At 44.7% G+C, this 23,195-nt stretch overlaps 1 protein-coding gene across 1 annotated transcript in view; it reads right to left on the reverse strand.

Annotated features, from left to right (window-relative positions):
- LOC119393555 (atrial natriuretic peptide receptor 1) overlaps window positions 1-23,195 on the reverse strand; it is a 215,530-nt gene that overhangs the window by 80,622 nt on the left and 111,713 nt on the right. The window contains exons 3-6 of the mRNA XM_037660647.2: window positions 15,539-15,734; window positions 10,377-10,512; window positions 6,983-7,074; window positions 2,464-2,599 (exon numbers count right to left, since the gene is read on the reverse strand). Of these exons, the coding sequence (XP_037516575.1) occupies window positions 2,464-2,599; window positions 6,983-7,074; window positions 10,377-10,512; window positions 15,539-15,734 (560 nt within the window). The remainder of the gene's footprint in view (window positions 1-2,463; window positions 2,600-6,982; window positions 7,075-10,376; window positions 10,513-15,538; window positions 15,735-23,195) is intronic.

Below are 23,195 nucleotides of genomic sequence, written 5' to 3' on the forward strand. Positions count from 1 at the left end.
CTGCCGGAGTGGAGCGAGCGCCGCATGCTACAGTTGGCTATGCTATATGTGGTTTTGCCTGCGTTATTATCATCATGAAGCCTCTCGAAGAAAGAGGAAGAACATCTCTTTCGCGGGAGCGTGCGCATGTTACAGTTGGCTATGCTATATATGATTTTGCCTGCGTTAATACTATCACCAAGGCACTCGACGAACAAGAGGAAGGAGACTTCTCTTTCGCGCGAGCTGCGCCTGTAGCGGTCGCCTCTGGAACTAAGGTTACGCTTATGGCGCGGGACTTTGACCCAGCCTAAGAACCTGGCGAGACAGCTCCTAATATTCCACCTTCAAAACAAACGTTTTTCTATTCTCCTTCAGTAACGGCTCTGGCTTGACTGCTCGCTTGCCTGCAGAACAGGGGCCGTATTCTGAGCTGTAGATATCGCCATAATACCGCTTTCAATGCGTGCTGATTGGCTAGTTGAGGAAAGGTGGATAAGCAGTAGCTTCAGTCGTTAGACACGCGATATTCTACACGTCGCCACTGTCGCCGAGAGCCATCGCTTCAGAATGCGACTGCTGGAGGCCGGGAGATATATATGTGGACCTAGAACGTGTACACGCAGTGTCCCAATTAACGCGCGAGGAGCTTGACAAATAAATAAAGGAGGTACAAGATACAAGCACCACTCTAGCGCTCATTCGTTAGCAGCCGCTTCGCGCAACCTCGAGATTTTCTTGCGCCAATCTCGACTTGGTGATTAATCAAAATAAAAAATAATTTATATTTCTAATAAATAATTAGTCACTAGTGCATAACCATGTAAGCTTAAATGTTGTGCATCGTGTTGGAAGACATTGTTTCCAAAAACTTGATAAAAGAAATGCGCTACTGTTACAGGGACAAAAGAAGTTAGGGAGGATACACGTTACTCAGTAGACACGACAAGGTTCTGTTCCTGTAACCGTAGCGCAGTTTTTTTTAATCGTGCAAAACCAACTAGCCCAATACCACACTCTGTTCCAAAAGCTTATTAGCGAGGAAAGCCGACTGAACGCCACTGGCGCCCTTCAAATCCCGTTAGTGTTCGAAGACGCTTTCACTGCAATGCCACTATCAATTTACATTCCTTCAGGTGGAACTGACAACCTCTGCATCAAAGTTCATGGCAGTGTTAGGACTTGAACCTAAAAATTCTGTAAGAACAAAGTGGCGACCTTTGTCGCCACATTGTTCCTACGTGAACAGTAGATGATATATGACGCACTGCGTATGAAAGTAAACACAATAACATTCGCCACCACTAGACGTGTAAGGCTCAATCCACCCCAGTTGACCGAATCATTGCTTCGCATTGAGTGCATATACCTTGAATCTTTGTTTTCATTAAAAGAAAACAAAGGCGGTATTCATGTGACACTTCTGCTGTCAGCAGAGAAGCCAAAATCAGTTTAACGACACTTACAATCCACTGCTGACGGTCTTGCTATGCTATCTAAAGGCAGAACAACCGCGGGACTTCTTTCATTTGGGGCTGTCGAAAGGAGAGCATGCGCCTTTCTGAGCAGATAGCTGGTACTTATAGCGGAGAAGGGAGGCTAATGGATGCATCAAAGTGCTCCGTTAATCCGAGATTAGCCTGGGGCGAGCTGGGCAATTTGGGTGTCCCCGCTGCCGGGCCGAACGTTGTGATAAGGAAGGCCTCGGTCAGAAACAAGCTTTGGGGACCCCGTTGGAGCTCCCATCAAGGGTAAATAAAGTCTCAGAAGGGCAGGGCACATGTCACACTGTCAGGAAGCGCCATTGTTTGGATTGAGGCTGTGCGGGTCAGCATATGAGAAGCTGCTGTTCCTTTTTTTTTTTTCGACGGGAGAAGGCTTTGAGAAAGCCGAAGGAATTTCTTATCCGCCATGCTCTCTTGAGATGTTCTGGTTTCTTCGTGTAGTTACGCTTACGCTAACGTGATTACCCAAAGCTCTTCGCGGCTTCGTGTTTTCTTCCCTCATGTCTGTCACTGAAGATAGCAAGGCAAACGAATAAAGTTATGGAAAATAGAAGATATTTTGCATACAGCGACTAGTGCATGCCTAGCAAACCTTGTGCGACATTACTGAGATGGATTTATCTCATGGCAAAGAAGTGAGCACTAACACATTGTAGGGGTGAAAACAATGCATTGCGATGTAATTCCGGCATTCTCAAAACACCACGCATTATTCTAGCAAAAACTCCAATGACAAATGCAAAGCACCTGATTAAGTCGCGCTACTAAGGAAGAAGAAAAAGAGCAAAAACAAAACTGTTAGAACTAATACATATATAGGGGAGTGACTAGTAATAAAGAATAGCACTAAGGAAAGGCGACATTGGATACATAACTATACTGAACGTTTTATAACAGCATAAAACGTCTGTAAAGCACAACTATAAGGTACCCATTCCAAGTGTGTATTTTGTCCCAGTGCTCAAGGTATTATGCTCACCGTCGGCACACTGTGATCCATCGAATCCGCAACGAGGTACATCAGGAGGTGGCGAGGTGCGCCCTCCGGCCCAGTGAATGGTGCGGTTTGGCACATCCACGAACTCATGCCGCATACCCAGGTAGTTGGCTACCACCTACATGAATTAGGTATCTTAGATCACAAGCAAATCACCCTTTCTGCATGCAAAATTTGAAGCAGCTTCACTGACTTAACGTCGGGAAGACTGGTTAAACAGCGGAGCGGGTTGCACAATATTGCTGTCGCATTATACATTTAGTGGACTTGAGGTGAGTAGTGCAGCTTGCCCAATTTTCTGTGGCACATACCAGCTAGAAGCTGCATTACGCTCCGCAGAGATTAACCTCGACCTTAAAGAGTTCCGTGGTAGAAAGTGAGCGTAACCGTGATACATTCTGTGAAAGATGCCAGCTAGCTTTTTCCATCTCCTCGCTGTTGTCGCTCGCGTTTTTAATAGTATAATAAATCTAATAATAAATTCGTAACATGGTAACTTTGTCATCACGCATGTTTAAAATAAGTGCGCAAGGTTCTGGTTTAAGAGAATTATTAACCACTGCCTTGCAGCAGCCATTGTGATGCGTAACAGCCAATAACGAGGAGTTGAGACGAAATCGTGCTGGTCAAATTTAAAACCGACGGTCTGTCTGATCATATAAGGCTGATAATTAGCTCTGCGACTGAGGCAAAAAAAAAAAAAAGACACGTGCTTTCTAGATAGTTCTGCAAGGCTGTAACATACAAGATTGTCTTACACAATCAACCAGATCCTTGCGACGTCAGCAGTGTATTTTGTGTCCTCATTACAAGCCGCCAAATGCGTGCGCTTTTTTCAGATATATTGTATATTGCCACACTATGAGCAAAAAAAAAAGAAAGCATTGTCATTGCCGTATTCATGTCTTTATGAGTTTGATTCGTACGCCACCGCGGAGTTCAATCTGTTATTGTATTACAAGAAAGTTCGGCGAAACCTTTAACTAATCCTTTAGGCAATATTTATCTAAAGGAAACAAGTCGCACTTCGGTGACGAATCATTCATGTTAAGAGACATTGTCATACTTTCAACGAAAATGTAGATAGTACCGCTTCAAGAAGTGCTGCACTTCATTGAAGGAAGTTCCGGCACCAGCAAAAGTAGATGGAGGAAGAAAGGATCGAATTCCTGCTTTTGTAACGCGTTTGTTTGTTCTTTTACGCTGAGATAAAATTTACAAAATCAAATTAAGTACATCGTCGAACCAAAAGTTTAGATCGCGCCACTTCTCAGCCCCGAGAAACGCCTTGGACATGACATGCCGGTGACTGGCCTTTCACGAGTCTGTAAAAAAGAATGTATTCGAACAAGTACTCAAAAGCGTTCTTTGTTTTCAATGCAAGTTCACATACTTCTGAGCGTCTGCGTCTAAAAGAAAAATAAATAAAGCCAGAAAACATGGCATCGCTGTCTGCTCACGCTGAACGGCAATCTAAATTTGATCGGAGATTAAGAATGCATTATGCATGCGCCAGTCCCACTGCGGCCTCGCCCTCTGAGAGAACGAAAACAGAAGCCAACAGAGACGAAACGAGGACGTTGCCTAGCAGCAGAACGAGCAGAACTTTCAGTGCTCCGCCTTCTTGGCTTTGTGGTGACCCACAGCACGAGAGAAAATTAAAAAAAAAGGAAATAATTTTCGCGCTTACAACATAGAATGCGCTTCAGAGATACTAAAATTAATGCCGGGAAAGGCAACAGCAAAATGAGTGTCCCGTTTAATCTGCATGCGAAATTTACGCGCAGAATGCGGAAACAAGCGGAAAAACATCGCTTAGAGTAAATTGCGGGGAGAATTTCATTAATTGATTATTAAGTGCCATATGTGAATGATGAAAAAAAGGCAAGTGCGATGAAAAAGAAAACGCAGGAGCTGATACATTTTTTTAGTTCCAAGCACTAACGTGCATAAAAAAAGAAGGCGCACACGAAAACACACTCAAGCACACGATACACATGAGCGATTACACCCGCGCACGCACGCATGCACGGACACACGCACTCACTCACTCTCTCTCTCACACACACACACACACACACACACACACACACACACACACACACACACACACACACACACACACACACACACACACACACACACACACACACACGCACGCACGCACGCACGCACAGATACACACACCTACGCAAACATACACAAACGCACAGAACGCACGCTCGCAAATACGTAAAACACACTCGCGAACACACAGACAGACGTAACCACACACAACAACACACAACACACATACGCAACACACATACACAGCACACATACACAACGCACACAGCGACGGGGCTTTTGTACATTTTTCTTTTCAATGTCCCCTTTGGTACCAATTTTGTCGAACAACCGTCGAACTGTACTGCAATTACATTTGAAACGAATTGAACTTTTGTAACAGCACAGCTCTGTCTCATCAATGCGGCTATTGGCCGCGAGATCGACGTATAGGTGGCAGCACCGTCGCCGTGTTAGTGCGGAGGGGCGGTCGGAGGCGCGTATACAAATGCACGCAGCGGCGCTTCGTTCTGAGCGTTTTGAACCGATTGTCGCGAACAAAATGCGTTGATTGCAGCTTACTGGTAATATATACGCTCTTCATTGTTGAATCGATGCACGAAGATCATCCAACGTTACTATTACTAGAAAGAGAAGCGCAATCTGCCGATGAAAGGGGTGCTCGCCCTGGATAACAGTCTGCGCTTACGCACTATATGACGATTTTTTTTTGTTGTTTCCTCTGTACGTGTTTAGCTTGTGTTTCGTGTACTACGCACTGCAGTAGCACGACTGGACTACTTAAGTGTTTACTTCTTGTTCATTTGTATACTAGCCCATATTCCTGTGCAATGAGTTCAATAGCACTGTTCACGCGAATAGGCATATATACGCAGGTAAGAGTTTTGCACAGAGCTTTCATCGATTGATTACGTGCACGACAATGATGCAACAAAGGTCCGGCTATTTTACGAAACAACTGTCTTTTTTTTTTTTCAAACTAATAATGTCCGCTGCCTTCCATCAATATATAACAACTCCACACAAACGCTTCAGATAATGTAAAAAGAAAGGATGAGGTTTTGCGTGACATTATACGACATAAATCTAAGGCACGCCTCCGGATCAATTTTGAACATCTGAGCCCTTCAAAGCGTACCTAAATCTAAGCACACGGGTGGTTCTGCATAAATTTCGCCCCAAGTTAGAATTGCACGTGGCAACTCCGTTTTATCACTGCCGTGTCATTCGAGCGTCTGTGTTTCTTTTCTTTTTTTCTTTTAGGGACAGTTTGAGTACCGAAGTCTCAGACTTCACTTGATAGAAATATTTCGGCGTAGCGGGACCACGACCTTACAATAAAAGGACATCTTAAGCACAACTACAGCTCATCATGAACTGGAGTGCCGCGGTTATACACCTAACAACAACGCGAAAGTACATGAGCTTCGTTTTTTGTTTACCACCGAGCCGCGGAAACGCTGCATTCACACACTATTTAATGCTCCTCATGTTTGGGACTATGCCGAGCGCACTTTAGGCGGTGCTTGAACCAGAAAGCGGCACCAACACTGAAATTATTCTGGCGCACGAAGGGTAAGACACAAATACACTGCCATCTCGAAAGTCTCACTCACTGATCTTATTACAATGCGCATGCAGCCTAGCAAGCTCATTTGCTTCTGTACCCCATGTTAGGTATATGTACGAGCAGTTAAACTCGCGCTAACATAACAGAACAAACCGCCCTTTGAGAACGTGCATGACGTACGCGCACATGCAAACACGACGTGGCTAGCAGACGACGCAGGGAGCAATCCACACTAGGCGCGCCTCAGCCAGTAGCCGCCAGGCGGCGACTTCGCTCGATCTCGCGGCCAATTGTTCACAAAAAGATTGCTCTTTTAGAGGCGAAGCTCCTCAGGGCCTAGCCTTGTCGGCGCCCGTCCCGCTACACAAAACCGAAACCGAACACCCGCACAAGGAAAAACGAAAACAAAATGAGGGGAAAACGGAATGCAGAACTCAAGACGATATACGAATTATAACAAGAGGATTAAAATAAACAAACCTTAAAGAGAAACCAAATAAATACATTTTATACATTTGTATATATATATATATATATATATATATATATATATATATATATATATATATATATATATATATATATATATATATATATATATATATATATATATATATATATATATATATGTATATATATATATATCCACTGCAACGGCGGGTGACTACGGTGACATACCGGTACGATACCCAGTGCTTCGCCACTCGTCATGATTCACATTACTGGAGATGCGCTGACTTTTGTTAGTGGCCTGCCCTTGCCACTATACAACGTAATAAGTGATGCTTATATTTGATTACATGAAAATACTATGCGTGCACTAACCTCATTTCTTTTTTTACTGGAGGGAAGGCCAACACTCACGTGGTATTGTCCTGTCTCTGGATTCATGTCCAGGATGGAGTAGTCCAAGTCCCGGTCTCCTTTCTCGTTTACCCTCACTGCACCCGTGATTCCTAAAGAACGTTGAGCAACGATACACAAGTGAGGACAAATTATTCTTTTTTGCATTTGCGCACCGTCTGAGAATTCTGATTTCCATTTCCGTTTCTCCGGACGCCGTATAAGTCTGGAGTAACGAAACTGCTTCGTTCCGAGTCGAACGAGTCGTCACAAATTGCTTTGACGTACACGAGCGCCGAGATTACCTGTGCGAAAACGCTATCGAAAAGGCTGGAAAATTAGGAAAACATAATTGCCTGCGCAAGCCGCCCTGATCCCAGCAGTGTGACCTAATGGGGATTGAATGTTGTTTTTTTGTTCTTATTTTTCTTGAGATCAGAACGAGAGCTTAGACGTCGAGGAGGCTTCGCATGCGAAAGTCACTCGGGCGAATCTACTCTCGTCAACGACTGCTGAAGCTTTTATGGCGATTTGCCTTTTCTACAATTTGGTGAGGGCTCTTTGTTTTGCACTTTATTTCAATGTATCTCGTAAGTTGGAAAACCAGAAACAGGTTTAAAAGATAAAAGCAAATGATAGCGTTTTGCATGGTATACATAAAAGGCAGAAAGTGGATAGAAGTTTTTGTTTCCCGGCAATAACTCACAATTTTACTAAGTACAATATGGACTGAAGAAGACTCGCAAATTGGGCGAGTTCGTGATGTTCATGGTAAAACTATAAAACAGCGCTTTTTTAAACACAAGACGAAGGAAAGAAGTGACACACGTGTGTGTGTCACTTCTTTCCTTCATCTTTGTGTTTAAGAAAGCGCTGTTTTATAGTTTTACCACGGAACAATATGGACGTCAGCAGAAACGAGCGTCTTGATAAGGTGGATGTCATATATGAGTCGTAAGTTTTCATTTTTCTGAGATTTACAGCAAGCTGAGTAAAAATCTGTCACAGTGTCATACAAAGGGAACCAATGAATGCCGTAGGAGTAAGTAATTGACATAAATGAAACGTAACGACATTAATATTCATTAGTGGTATCCGAACTGTTTCTATGCGTATGCTACAAGCTGTATACAAGACAAAACGCCAGTTAGGAAAACCAAAGAGGTGAGCTCTGAAAACACTCGAGTTCGTTGGAGCAACAAAAACATTACATTATGTAAGGCACAGCAAGAGTGCCATGCTGCAATAACTGCTATAAATATACCAGTGTGCGCAGGAAAAATATCATGATTCATAATCTTTCGTTGTACCCGGAACATTAATAAACGCATTTCCTTTACGAGAAATAATGCTGAGGATGGCCAGGACAACCCTCATTTTCACTTTCTCATAAGAAATGTCACACACTTCCCTCTGATGTACATTATGTAGTACCTTAAGGAGAAGTGATGAAGTGCTTGCACTTCGCCAGGTATATTTCTTCCCTACGCATTAGTGCTCTGCCGAACATCACTCAGCTTTCGTAATTTAATTATGAATAATACCTGACGAAACGAGACACATATATGTGGTTTATATAGTATCACACATGCGCTTGTTTACGTGATACTTTCCTAATGGCTTGACTTTCGGCGCGATTTTATACAGTTTCTCTCACGTCTGTAGCTTTCTCTGTATTACGTCTTCTGTGAAACTGAGGTTCTATGTACCATCGCGCTCAATATGACTTGCAACACGGCAGCGCGTGGCCTTACGAGTTTAAAGATTGCGCATGACTTCAACTTGCTTCATTTCAGTAACTAAATATTCTCTTCTTATTCGGGAACATCCTCCAGTGAGAAAACGGTGTTTAGTTGCAGAATTAAGTGCTAGTGGAAGGAAGGCGCAATCCTTAAACTCATTAGGCCACGCGCTCCCGTGTTGCAAGTCATATTGAGCGCGACTGTACGCACCATATCCTAAATGATACATATTTAAAAACTTTTGCGGCCTATAGCTTTCATGCAGTTTATACATACAGTTTCATATATAGTCTATACATGCAGTTTCATACATACAGGAAGATTGTTTCCACCGTGATCTAGAAGAAATATTTTTTCTCTTTCTCTATACTCGTAGGCTTGAAAAAATACGACTAAACGACGGTAATATTACTCAGGCAACGCTGTGTCAAGATGAATAGGAAACAAATTAGAAAGTTGAAACCGGAGTAACCTTTTACTTTTTCAGATGCTTCTTCCTTCTTGGAGGACATCGTTTGAAGAGGCAAGACACGTAAAGAGCAACACTTCTGCCACCTCTCAATGACTCGTCCCCTCACCATAAATTGAATTGACCTCCTTGATGCAGTACTGCCTTCCGCATGACGCTTACAACCAAACCATGGGCCCCAGTATTCAGAGGTTACGGGACATCTGACCACGGCGGCGGCCGTGTGGAGATAACTGGGAGAGACATTCATCCAGCAGTGTACAAAAGCTGATCATGAAGCTTTCTTGTTCGATCGTGGTATTTCTCGCAGCCGTCCTCATCTTCCAAAATGCACACGGGAGATATCTGCATTATCGGGGTGAAAGCTACGCCTATACCCTTGTTTCTTCCTCTCCTCTTCCTGCAAACATTACTCCGCAAAGAGCGCCAATCTTGGTCGTATCATGCGGGGGTGCTCGAATCATCTGACCCTTTCCTCGTCCGTCCTTACACTAAAAGAATAGGAGCAGTGCGAAGTTGCCTCGCGCAACTCCAAGCGCGACATGCGGAGGCTATCCTGGGTTGAGCTGAGATGGTTGCGGATGACTACCATGTGTAGCAACCATGCTCCTTTGTCCCTTGGACCCTCTTCTTTGAAATGGAAACAAAGGAAAAATGGATATTGCCCTGCAGGTGGAGGTAGTAATACCTTTTTTCTTTTCACTCAAAGCACCTAAATTGCGCTCTGAATATCACTGCAGCACTGACAGCTCTCGGAATGCGAATATTCGAAGCTATCCTTTAAGTACTATTATTTTTCAAAATTAAGAGCTTCTTTCTGATGTCAACACTATTATCCTGATGCAAACAGCTGGATTTCATTACTTTAACTGCAATGCAGGTAATAAGCAAAACATCAGGACTTCTTAATATCTAAACTATGGTATAGAACCAAAGCTGCTGTTCTTTGAACTCCTACTTTACCGGTTCTCGAAGAAAAAGTTCTTCATCTCGGACAAAAGAAACTGCATCACTTATGTCGTGTGATGTGATGTAACAGACGTGCACTCCCAACAGCGCAGCCTGTATGACATCTTTAGGTTTTGTTACATTTACTTGAATAACACCAGCAGGTGCTAGTAATCTCGCAGCGCTTCCCGGGCCTTCAAGGCACCCTCTGTAGATAAAAATACATGCAGGCGCTTGTAAATGGACATGTACCTACCTTCAAACGTTCTGTTCCACATTTTCTGCGTAATGTAACTTCCATTTGTGATGGGCATGCCGTCCATTATGGTTTCGTTGATGGCCAATGCGTATAGGATCACGGCTTCATAGAAGGCGGATACAAATGGGTTCACCTACGGTCAATGATAAAAGGCAAAGAATAAGAAAACATCACTTAGTGTTTATACAGTGAAAAAGTATTTTAAACAAACTACCTCGTCTTCTAAAAACTAAATACACTTCTTGCATTGCTCTGTTTCTTGATTTGCACTTAATGATGATGCCATAATCCCTAACGTATCCATCACGCGAGTTCAAGATTTTTAGAGATTATGCACAATGGCTGCATACAACGTGCAGTCCTTGACTGTTAAAAATGCAGCCTCTTTTGGTCCGCTTTCAGTGTTTTATACATTATCTCCAACAGCACAGAAATATTAGGCAGATTGTTTCGCGGTCACTATTAACGAGCAGGTACAAAATGTTGCATTTCTAAGCCCGAAAAAGGTATCCTTTCATACATGTACAGGAAAGCGGTGAATGTGAGAATGACTCTTCCTGACTCCGCGTCAGTGGAATCAATATTTGCGCAGCACTTGACTGTTCGAATTTTTCTCGTTACTATAAGCATCCAAGTTAATCGAATGGAAACATTCAGTTTGACTCCCTTGTATTCTCTTCACTGCCTTTCTTTTGTTTTGTTTGTTTGTCCGGACTCACGCGTGTCCGTGTTCGAACAACATCTTTGCCAGGGACGCGCTACTGAGAAAAATAATAAAATAGTTTGCTGGCAAATCGATTCTGCTGAAGGCCACACGATGAAGAATGGTTCATGTTACGAAAAAATTGTCTTCCGCACGTCACTACAAGGAAATTTTTTTTTAGTCTCTCTCTATAAACGGGTTGAGCACCATGCTTGCATTTCGATTTGTTTTGCATGCAATAAAGAAGGCTTCAATAAAAAAGGCATGCAATAAATAATCAGGAATCGCTTATCGCATAGATATCGACCTGTGTCCCGAATATATCATGTGAGAAAAAAAGGTGCACTTGACATCTCGGGCCCCTCTTATAAAAGTTTCCTTTAGAAAAAGCTATTTCCTTGACTTGCGGCCACCTTCGCCAACTGTATGCTCTCATTAAATTTTACTATATGAAAATTTCAGAGGTGTATCCAGAGTTGCGTTCGGCAATACCAAAACTTACAGGCAGGAAACACACAAAAAAAAAAAACATGAAATCAGTTATACAAGACGCTGTCGTTCGTTAGACGTGAGGCGTGAGAAAGTGCAGCAAGAGCAGGACAGGTAGAAAAGAATAACGCAAGACAACCTTGATGCCAAAGTTTGCCTCCTTTTTGAGAACTTCTATATCTTTCAAAAATTTGTTATTAGGCGTCAACCGTTATTTTCTTTTCTTTTTCTTTTTTTTTGGTTTGTCCTAAAGGTGATATCTTCATCGAAAGTATGAAAAGCAAAACACTGTTCTGAGTTACTTGACGTGAAGCGCATATTTCCAATGCGCTGGCGCACTTTTGTGATGCGTGAGCAATGGATCAAACTGATGTCATGTTTGCTGCTCGAGGCAGCTGCACTGTCGATTCCTTTCTGTCAATAAACATCCCGACTTCGCTTGACCACCGGTCTCAACATATTTACAGGTCTAGACACATCCAGCGTATTTAGGCTGCTTCGATAGTGGACCATCTTCGACCCAGTGCACCCTCGGTTTGTCCGCATCCCAATACAGCACAATCATCTACCAACGAACAGGCAATACAAAAGAGGATCACTACAATTGCACCCCCGGGCGGCTCCCTAACCAAAGGAATCCAGCAATGGGAGGATACTTCCGGACTGCTATTTTTTTCCCTTTATGTCAGGCCCAGAAATAGAGGCAAACTGCCCCCACAAAGACCGAGGAGCCGAAGCTGCGTGCGAGACTGAAAGTTCTGAGGAGCCGAAGAAGGTCCGAAGTGGAATAGTGCCAGTGCTCAGATTGCGAGGCTCAGAATAGTCAGGGAAGCAGCGTGACAAAAAGAAGAAGAAAAGGAAGGAAACGCCGAATTGGCTGCACAAGGAAAGCAGCAAGTGCAGTGAATAGCTCGATCAACTGAGGAATTGAGAAAAAGAAGACACGTCTCCCGAGCGTGCGGGGTTATAACAGAATCAGAATAAAGAAAACTTAGTAATTGCTGATCGTTTCTGTGAGGCGCAGCACAATTATAAGTACGTGTAGGCGAACGTGAAGAAAGGAAAGAGAGAGAAAAAAAAGGAAACAGTTGGGAGGATAAGGACAGCCTTGAACAATAGAAGGAGGTTCCCGAATGCGAGAGGGAGAGCGGGGAAAGAAAAGGAAAAACGGGGGGAGGGGGGGCGCGAGTCAGTGGCGGGAACGAGGATGACAAAGTAGAACGGCGAGGCGAAAGGCTTCCGCTACCACTCCACGTCCAGAGAAGGGCGTGAGGACAGGTGGAGAGGATTCCTTAGCTAAGATCGATATCAACGAAGCGCACTGAAAGGCAATGGCGACGAGGAGGCAAGCGAGTGCCTCGCCGCGGGGCCTTGTCAGTTGTATGCAGCTTCGAATCCATCCTGCACGAATCCCACTCCTTTGTTCTCCCGAGCAGATGGGTGAAGAAGAAGAAAGCGAGCGCGGTGAAAATGCCAAGCGCGGGAGGAAGAGGAAATGGAAGGAAAAAAAAAAAGATGTGATGAGCGGCAGATCGAGTCAAGCTGTTAGCATAGGCGAAGCAAGCAACAATCCAACGAGAGGTCCGAACAATAAGCGAGCTTTTCTTTCTTTGTTTGTTTCTTTCTTTCTTTATTCGCTGTCCTTTTCTAATTGGGTGTCAACTTTCTCCCTTTCTTTTCTGATCCAATTCCTCGCTCTCTGTGCGCTTCGAAGATTCTGAAGTAATAACGCCATAGGTATCATCACGCAATCTAGATTTTTTTTTTATAAGAGTTGACTCGCATAGAAAAACGATCGTGCTCTCGGAACTTAAGTCGCGCAAGAAGTGCTGAGAGTCACGAATGTACCACTTAGCATTGTGCGCTACCTCTTGAATAGCGTTGCTAAAGGAAAGCTATTACGCCCTACTATCAATGCCCACCGGTTTTATTTTCCTTGCCCATACAGCTTGTTGCGAAAGAGTACGTTTTCATAGACATTTAATCATAAAAAGACAATATTAAATGCGAAGCATTTCTTAGCGAACCTTTGGCACTTTGAGCGTTTCTATATACGTATCTATCTATCTATCTTTCTATCTATCTATCTATCTAGCCGCCTACGTCTGGGTGCTTTCATGATCGCCTCCTTAATTTAATGTAGACCAAAATTGGCATGGGAAGGTAAGAGGATTTGACGAATACGACTGTCGGGTCATGACATGAATAACGTGAAAATCCTGTCGCGTACGTCGTCAAACCCTTCCCGCTAGACACGCGTGGCACATACCCGTTTACCACGGGCCGCGGTTTACGGGTATGCGCCACAGGTGATTAACAGTTTATATCTACCCAGGAACGGCGAAAACAGACATTCGTAACTTAAATGCTAGAGCGTTAAGAAAAACCAACATCGGCAGCGTTAACTCGACGAATGGAAACAATGAAAATTAGGATCCCAGCAGGAATCGAACCCAAGCATTCTACGTGGCAATCACGTATTCTACCACTGAGCCACGCCAGGTCTATAGCCTGGTTTGGAAACCGCTTTATAGCAGTCTAATAAACATTTCGTTTGTATTCCTATGATTTAGCAAGCTATATTGAAGCATTGCTCGACCCTGGAGGAGTACATTAACGAAAGTTACGCGTGATATTCACATCACCGCACCGTAAAGTGCACTTAGTCCGCCAGAACGGCGCAGTGTCCTCTTCATTTCTTACGAGGCTGGGCGATGGCCTCAAGCTAGCCGAGAATGAAGCCAGATTGACTGAGAGCAGCTTTGTAGACTAGACTACGTAGGCCACACACTCCCAGGTAGTCTACGAATACAAGCGCCATCCACTGATGTTGGCCTAAGTAGCACTATCCAGGCCTACCAGCTTCGACGGCCTATACCTCACCAACGCGAAGGGTGACTTCAGGTTCCGACATGTCGCTGGCTCTATCGAGAGACAATTTGTCGACGAAATGACCGAGGCACCCACGATTTCCAACAGCTGTACTGCACCTCATACTTCACTACACATGGACCCCTCGTCACCGCGATTAAGACCAGATCCGAGAACAAGTCATGACCAGCTGCTGGTGCTCACTGATCACGGTGATGATGACCTTGTTCAACAACTGTCAGGAACCTCTTCCACACATGCACACGGGTTCGTGAAACGTGCGTGCGTTCTCCATCTTAACGGACAAGTATAAGCGCTACATATCAGCTTACTGCTTCTGGTGTTGGTCATACCCACGTTGGCGTTGGCAGCGTTACCCAACTGTTAACAACTCGCTTTATAACACATATGCGGCTCTTCAACATATATGTGTGTGTATAAAAGTTATACATGTCTTTAGCGTCATTCTGTAACGTTGCACTCAGCAAAAAATTCGCCAGGGTCATCTTCCCGCCGCATGCTTCGCATAACATCGACTCCCAGGGTACGTGGGATCTGCCGAATTTTTTCTATCATCCACCCGTTTCTATACAACGAAGGCACAAAGGCAGCCCCCACGGTCCTCTTAAAGTATAGGCTTGCGAGTCCCCTATAATATAACTATTTTCGCAATGTTCGCTGCCTTTCTATGTAACACCAAACGTTCCACCCCTTCTCCTGTACTGACGTAATCTTGAAAGGTTACATATGGTTCTTCAGGACGCGTCAGCTTTTGTACACACAGTGAAAGTGTAGTCTTTCATGCATGCTTGCATGAATGACAAGCTCGCAAGCATCAGAGAGGGAAGGCGCGCACCAACCTGTCGCAACTGCATTGAAGAACAGTACCATCGAAAAACACGGGCGCTCGACGAGCAGCAGCCGTTATGCGCACGCCACTCGGCCCGCCTGTCGCACGAGCCCTACAGGCGCTCCGCTTTAATTACTGTCGTTAGCGAGCGCGTAATTGCAGACGAAGTGAATGCCGCCGATCGCGAGTTTCGTCGGGTGGCTCGCGCGTGTAGTGGCCACACTCTGCAACACCGAGCCGCCTCACCTCGTCCGTATTGTAGTCGAACTCGAACTCCTTGCGAGCTGTCTCCTGCAGGGCTTGCTTAAAGTGCGAGAACTCGGGCGTCTCGGGGATTCTCGTCTGTACCACCAGCAGCGCTTCGTAAGCTCTCCGCGCGCGCTGATTGCGCTCCGCTGTGTCGGACTCCCGGTACCAGGGTCGCGTGTTGCTCGTGTTGCGCCTGTGAGCAGAAAGAGGGGGTAGCCATTAGGGCGGTGGTAAGCACACGCAGTCCAGCCTACTTCATCTGCTTGCAACGAGTACGCAGGAACAACAGTGACGAAATGAGTGTTTTGGGTTACCGCCGGTTGGGGAGTGATCGTTATCACCTTGCCCAATACACATTCCTAATAAGTTTGATAAGATAATGTGCAGTTGCACAAACTCTATCGTTTTCTCGTTTGCATACTTACCTTATGCGCAGCGATCGCCAAAGTATTTTCAGTGCACCAGGGCATTACAATATCTCGGAGACCCACGAGCAATTAGTGGAGAGCTGCGTTCTTCCATTCTTCCACCGAGAGCTGCGTTCTTCCATTAGGCTCGAACTATGTACAGCGGTAATAGAACTTCCCATGCCGCTACCCATTTAATCCTCTGGCACCGAGGCCTGGGCACTTTTGAACACCCCTGCATGTCACAAATGTTACCAAATAAGCTACACAGGCACTGACATTTAGGCTAGTCATTGGCAATTCTGACTACAATAACTTGACTTCCAAAAGAAGAAAAGACCACAAAAATGATCACAGACAAGTAAGCGTGCTGATAACTGCTCGTTCTCAGGCCACCCATTGAGATAATAATATACTTTCGAGGTCTTGCACAGGAGATCACGCTCGCTCTATGATGCCCACCAGGCAGCTAAACCAACGTAACCAAACGTCAACGCCACCTGTCCCCTTTGATGCATCTCTGTATGCCAACTGGACTCCGCCGAAGAGAGGCCACACTGCTTTATCGCTTATGGCTAGGCGTGGCATTTACGAAGTCCTATTCCTTTCGGATTGGAATGGCCGACAACGCTCTTTGCGATGCCTGTCGTTGCGAGGAGACGCTACACCACATCGTGTGCGACTGTATGGTACATAATGTTCAAAGACAGACAATGGCGTCCGCTCTAGGGCACCTTGACAGTAGACAAATGTCTTTTGAAACAATTCTTGCATGTCGTCAACAGAAGCCATCGCAGCTGAAGACGACGAAGGCACTGCTGAGGTTTTTAAGAGAGGCGAACTTGGACAAGCGGCTGTGACAGAAATGTCGCGTACCACGCAAGAGCGACTGACTGTGTGTGCTGTGTCATGTGCTGTCTTTCTCTCTTTCTCCTTCCTCTCCATCTTTAATCTCCCCCACCCTGTCCCCATGTGTAGGGTAGCAAACCGGTTTTCCTAAACTGGGTAACCTCCCTGCCTTTCCTTCTCTAATATTTCTTCTCTACTTTAGGGCGAGTTCCCCGTCACACAATATAGCCGCTGCGATTTTTACATCGCAGTTATTCTAGCAAAAATGCGATCATGAGACATCATGCATTCGCACCTAATTATACGCATACCGGTGGACAACCTAGAAATAAATAGTTGGTATTAAAACCCATACTCGTATGTTCCTGTGTTCCTACCTATTCACCATTTGCCGTTAAATAGTCGTGATAGAAAGAACGCGTTGCATGGTCCCACTGTTAGAGCTCTTCTTCACTGAATTTTTGCCAATGGGCGGTATCAACAAGCTAGGACTATTTATTCAAGTGTAGCGGGTTAGTCTACAAACCAAGACCGCGTTCAGAAGTGTCGCGCCGAACCAGCACGGCGTCCAACGCAGCCGAAGGAGATAAGCGCAAAACTAGACTCGTTGGCGCTGCTCAGAATTGGATTGTCGGTCCTCCCAGCAGACCGAATTACAGGCACGCTGCAAAAGATGAAAAAAAAGGAAAACAAAAAACAAACAGGGATATGCGCACGCTTCGTCGCTCATCTTGCCTCCAAAGGGTAGCCGCCACCTATCCGGTCGTGTATCTTTCAATTTTAAAACGTCTTTCGCTACTTCTCTGTCAAGAACGCAATTTCACGCTGACACGCGCATACCGTTCGCGACGCGGAAGTACCCGGTGGTTTAACGAAAGACACACTAGAAATGCGACAATCGTTGTTTGGAAACGACGCAAAACTCAGAGTGAGTAAGCTTTTCTTATAGCGCAAACAAAAAAAAGCACACACACACACACAGCGCTTCTTCGTGTCGTGCCTCGAGCCCTATATGAGAAAGCAACTGTGTAATGCGTAAACGCGAGTTGCCGGTTGGCTTCCCTCGTTTTCCCGTGCGACGCGTCGCCCGCAGAAACACTTTGTAAGCGTTCCTCATATAGAACCAGAGAAAATCCGCCTTCAAGTCACCAAAGCTTCAGGGCTGCCAGTGTTCGCAAAAGCGCTTAGAACTGGTCCGCCTCTGTGGTGCTGTGGTTAGGGTGCACGGCTGCTGACCCGACAGTCATAATCATGTCATGATTTAGTAGCAAATCCCGACATGATTATCAATCACCACCTTATTAGAAGCAAAGGCGGCCAGCAAATGGCAAAGATCTCTTGCAAAAATAAAATATGACTGTGTACATGTGAGAGCCGTCCCGACTGACTGGAGTTCGAAAAAACACCACTTACCATACCGATGGGCAAAATAATGGACACTGCAGCGATGATAGCCAACAGCAGAAGGTAAAATATCGTGTTTAATAATAATAATAATAATAATAATAATAATAATAATAATAATAATAATAATAATAATAATAATAATAATAATAATAATAATAATAATCAATCAATCAATCAATCAATCATTTATTTAACGTGCCCAGGAACAACCGTGAGGTCTTTGTGCAGGCGCACGCAAAAATAAAATCAATAAAAATAAACAATACAATACAGACAGTCTTCAGAAATAAAAGAGCAAAACACGTAGACAAAGAGAAATGAACACTAAAGGGGAGGAGTAAAATAAGACAATATGAGAAATATTGAAGGGGAATAAAAAATTAGATTGCACATATACAACTATGCGGAAAGACGGAGAAGGGAAGACTTTGTACACTGTGCCATACTTTGTCAAAACAGTGCAAAGCTCGGATAAAAACAGTGATTGTGGACTATGAAAAACGTCAAGATCAAGAAATTAATATTATAAAGACTTTGTATTCTGTGAACGGTAGAGTGTTGGAAGAAGCAGGCGGGTACATGAAACGGTCTGTTCTCTCTGGTTAACTTACGCGGAATTCGAAAATTAACACAATTGAGAAGTACAGGGCAGGATATGAAACCGTGGACTAGCTTGTAGAGAAATAAGAGATCAGAACGATTTCGTCGGCAGTGAAGTGATGGCAGTGATAATGACTCAGCAGTATTTGAACGAGATCCAGAGTCATTTTTAGCAAAGCGATGGTTATATATGCTGAGGAATTTTTTCTGGACTCGTTCAATGGTGTTACCGCTGGATTGAGCAATGCCATTCCATATCACGGACGCATACTCAAGTTGCGGAAGACATATTGCCGTGTACAATTTGTGTAGGGCCATGGGAGACCTGGAATTCTCGAGATATTCTACAAACACATCCGAGAGAACGAAGGCCCCGCATAGCAGCACGCTTAACGTGAGAAGAAAAGTTTAACGCGCTGTCAACAACAACACCAAGATCACTGATTTCATAAACCATGCATAACGGTACAGAATTGACAAAGTATTGAAATGACACGCTAGATGTTTTGCGAGTGATAGACATGAATTTTGTCTTTGCGGTATTTAGAGAAAGGTTATTGCCGTTGCACCATTCGGAAAAAGAACACAAATCTGACTGCAACAAGCGACAGTCGTTAACTGAATGAATTTCCTTAAATATCTTGATGTCATCGGCATACAAGAGGAAAGAAGAATTACGAATGGCAAAAGAAACATCATTAACGTAAATTAAAAATAGGAGTGGGCCTAATACCGACCCTTGAGGGACCCCACTAGTCACTTTATACAAAGAAGAGGTTTGGCCATTTACGGCAACATAACAAGATCTATTGAGCAGATAGCTGTGCAAGAGATTCACAATCGACAAGTCAACGTCAAGTTCGCCAGTTTAACCATAATCAGTGTGTGGCTGACTACGTCAAAAGCCTTGCTCAGGTCACAGTAGATTACGTCAACCTGTCCTCTCTGAGAAATAGGTGTGGAGATCTGCGTCATGAAACTAGCAAGATTTGTGGTAGTTGAGCGGCCAGCAAGAAAACCATGTTGATTTGGAATCAGTGAGTTTTTCACACTAAAAGACAATATTTTGTGAAGAGCCAGTTCGAAGATCTTTGATGTGGCACATAGTAGAGAAATCGGGCGATAATTAGAAACATCTGTCTTAGAGCCCGACTTAAATACTGGGAAAACACGAGCAGTTTTCCACATGCTAGGAAATGTGGAAGTGTCCAGGCAGTTATTAAATATCGTAGTCAGTACTGGGACAAATATAGTACCATATGCTTTTAGTATGGCGGAGGGGATGCCATCTGGATGCCATCGGATGCCATCGGCTTTGCTAGGCTAACCGTACCTGTTGCAACAACAACACCTCACCACCACCACCACCACATAAATCAACGTTACAGTGATTTTTGTGCCCTTGTTTCAGTAGAGTTATTTTTCAGAGCTCCGAAAATACGTACGCTGAAGCGACGGGGCTTTCACCAAATACTAGGCGTTAAACCCAACAGAAAGCACGATTCACCAAAGTGGCTGCAGCAAGCGCATTTCTTTCCCACCATGCCGCGGTTTTCTCCTCATTCTGGGAAACACGTGTACTGTGTTCTGAGTACACTGATAAGTATTTCAGGAGGAGCTCACTGTATGCGCACATCAAATACTATTAATAGATGTGTGTACTATGGTACCGTGGAGTCATCATGATGTGAATAGTGGGGTAGAGCTAAATTCCATAAATGGGCGCTCTCGTAAAGTCATGCATGTTCAGATAGATTGCGTCACAGAGAGAGAGAGAGAGAGAGGTTTATTTATAGAAAGGCAGAGAGGTCGGCCTGAGCGATATTATGCTCTAGCCTGCTACTCTACACCGGGGGTGGGGAAAGGGGAGAAAAAAGAATGATGGATGACGATGGTAAGTAAGAGAGGTGAGTATGTACAGTCCCGTCTAGGTGGTACAGTGCTATAGCCGCGCATCCAGTCCAAGGAAATGTTAGGTTAATAGAGGCTTAATTTAGATAACTCGATGGTAAGAATATATGAATGCGGGAGCACGCGCCTTTCCCCCTTATTACGAGAGAGGTCGCTGCCTTACCTTTAAAATTATTAATGCTGCCTCGTTACTAAATGCTATCGCGTACGACCTAAACACAAGAGTCAGTGAGCATGTCGTGAGAAGTGTTAACATCCTTGTGATGCCGGTACTGTGTCTGTTATCGTCTCATCTAACAACAAGAAACAAAAATGTCTTATCGGCTCGGCATGGTTTCCTTGGTAACTCGATGAACGAGGCGTTAAGCGGAGTGTGAGTCGCGGATTTTTTGCTTAGTGGAGACTTGCTGTGCGGGCCTGCATATCGCGGCTAATGCACTTCTCGTGTATGTAGAACGTGCGGGAAAAACACGCCCTGATCTCGAAGTTGTGTAAGGCTCCTTTATATACGCAAGGCAGTTTCAGTTGTCGCTTTCATCTGGGAAAGGCTCGACCTCGACTCGTAGCGGCTACGGTCGGTGATGAACCTAAATGAATCGAGAACAGACCTATAGTTGGCATCTTAGAAAAGCTTTCAGTTCACTTATGCCAGTATGTAACGATGTTAGATGAGTGTAAGCGACCCATTTCTCGACACTGCGGTTCATGGACTCTTGTGTGCATCCAAGTTCACTTATTTCGAATTAAATACAGTGAAACCTCGGTGATACGATCACAGTTCATACGAATTTCGGGGTGATACGAAATTTTCGTTGGTCCCGGCCAAGGCCCATTGGCCTGCAATGTAAAGGATTACGGTTGTTGCGAACCGATTTTCACTCAGCGACGTTTGATACGAACGTACGCTACCGTCCAGGTACGAAGAGGTGCTGTCCGCGCTGTCGCGGAAGACGTGCCAAGCATGTGCGAGCGCGGGAACGCAAGCGCGGGCATGCGCGCCGCACCGCCAAGTCGTCAGATCACGGTGTAAGAAAAACACTTTTCTTGCGGTCAGAATAAACCTTCAGAGATGCGTCACGGCTTCCGAGATTGTGTGCGCGAATCTTTGAGGCTTTTATGTGCCTCCGTGTGCCTTTGCGTTTAGATTACAGAGGAAATTAGCGCCATGCTTCTTTTTTTTCTAACGCGTCGACGCGGGCTGATGTCGTACTGTGTTTACACGTGCCTACCTCGTGCATCAGAAGTCCTATGAAAGGTGGACGAGGACCGAAAGAAGGCGAGGACGGTCTTGGCAAAGGAGTCAGGCCTCACAACGTCAACATGCGCGACCGTTGAGATCGTACGTTGTGCGGGCACGGCCGTAAATCTCCCAAAAAACATCCCCAACACCTCCGCGATAACAAAATCACAGCACAGGACCGTGGTTCTGTAATTTTGTGGCCTTGATCCATTGCGTCAAAGCGCTTCTTTTGTTACTTTCGCTGCAGTACGCCGGTGTCATGCAAAAAAGCATACTAAAATTTGGAAGGGGCTACTGCTGTCGCGGTTCACAACGCACCTGGTTCATTAATTAAGACACGCGTACGTGCCGTATATTTACGACTGCTGTCATGACTGCCGACATCTGAAAACTTAACTGACAATCATTCAGGGTTCTTCCCGACGTTGCTGCGGCCATAAAAAACAATAAATCAAAATGTACGCCGGCTTTCTTTTGTCGAATGCTAATTTCCCATGCTTTCTGGTGATACGAATTTCGGATGATACGAATATTTTTGCTGGTCCCATGAGATTCGTATCACCGAGGTTTCACTGTATTAGCGCCGCAGCAGTGGTACCGTGATTACGGTGCTCGGCTGCTGACCCTGGAGTCAGGGATTCGAATCCGGTCTCGGCGGCCGGACTTCTTTGGAGGCTAAAGTAATGGAGGCCCTCGTACTTAAATTTAGGTGCAAGTTAAAGAAGCCCAGGTGGTCGAACTTTCCGGAGCCGTTCATTGACGAAGTGCCTGATAATCATATCGTGGTTCTGGCCCGTAAAACCCCAACAATTAGCAATGAAATAACAGCTGGAAAACTTTGTTTCTCAGGCACCAATCATACCTACGTACACCAGCGGACTACAGCCATTTTGCTGAAGCAAGGGGCTAAGGAAAATATATGCGAAGGAAAATAAGAGCGCTAGTGTGCCTTGCTTTACGTACACGTTAATGTCTCCCTATGGTAAAAGTTTTTCCCTAGCCCGGTGTCCCTCATAAGATTTCATGCAGCTTCGATACGTCATTTAATCTTAATTTAGAACCGTCACTGCTCCGCATTCGTGTAACCAAATATCACAAGGTGCGCTTCGAATGTCTCTACATTTTCAAGTTTCACCATCGTCGTTGTCATCAGCCTGACTACGCCCACTGCAGGGCAAAGGCGTCTCCCGTGTTTCGACAATCAACCTGGTGTTGTTTTTGCTGCGGCTACGTTATCCCC

The sequence above is a fragment of the Rhipicephalus sanguineus genome, chromosome 5, assembly GCF_013339695.2.
Source record: "Rhipicephalus sanguineus isolate Rsan-2018 chromosome 5, BIME_Rsan_1.4, whole genome shotgun sequence".
NCBI classification, from domain to species: Eukaryota; Metazoa; Arthropoda; class Arachnida; order Ixodida; family Ixodidae; genus Rhipicephalus; species Rhipicephalus sanguineus.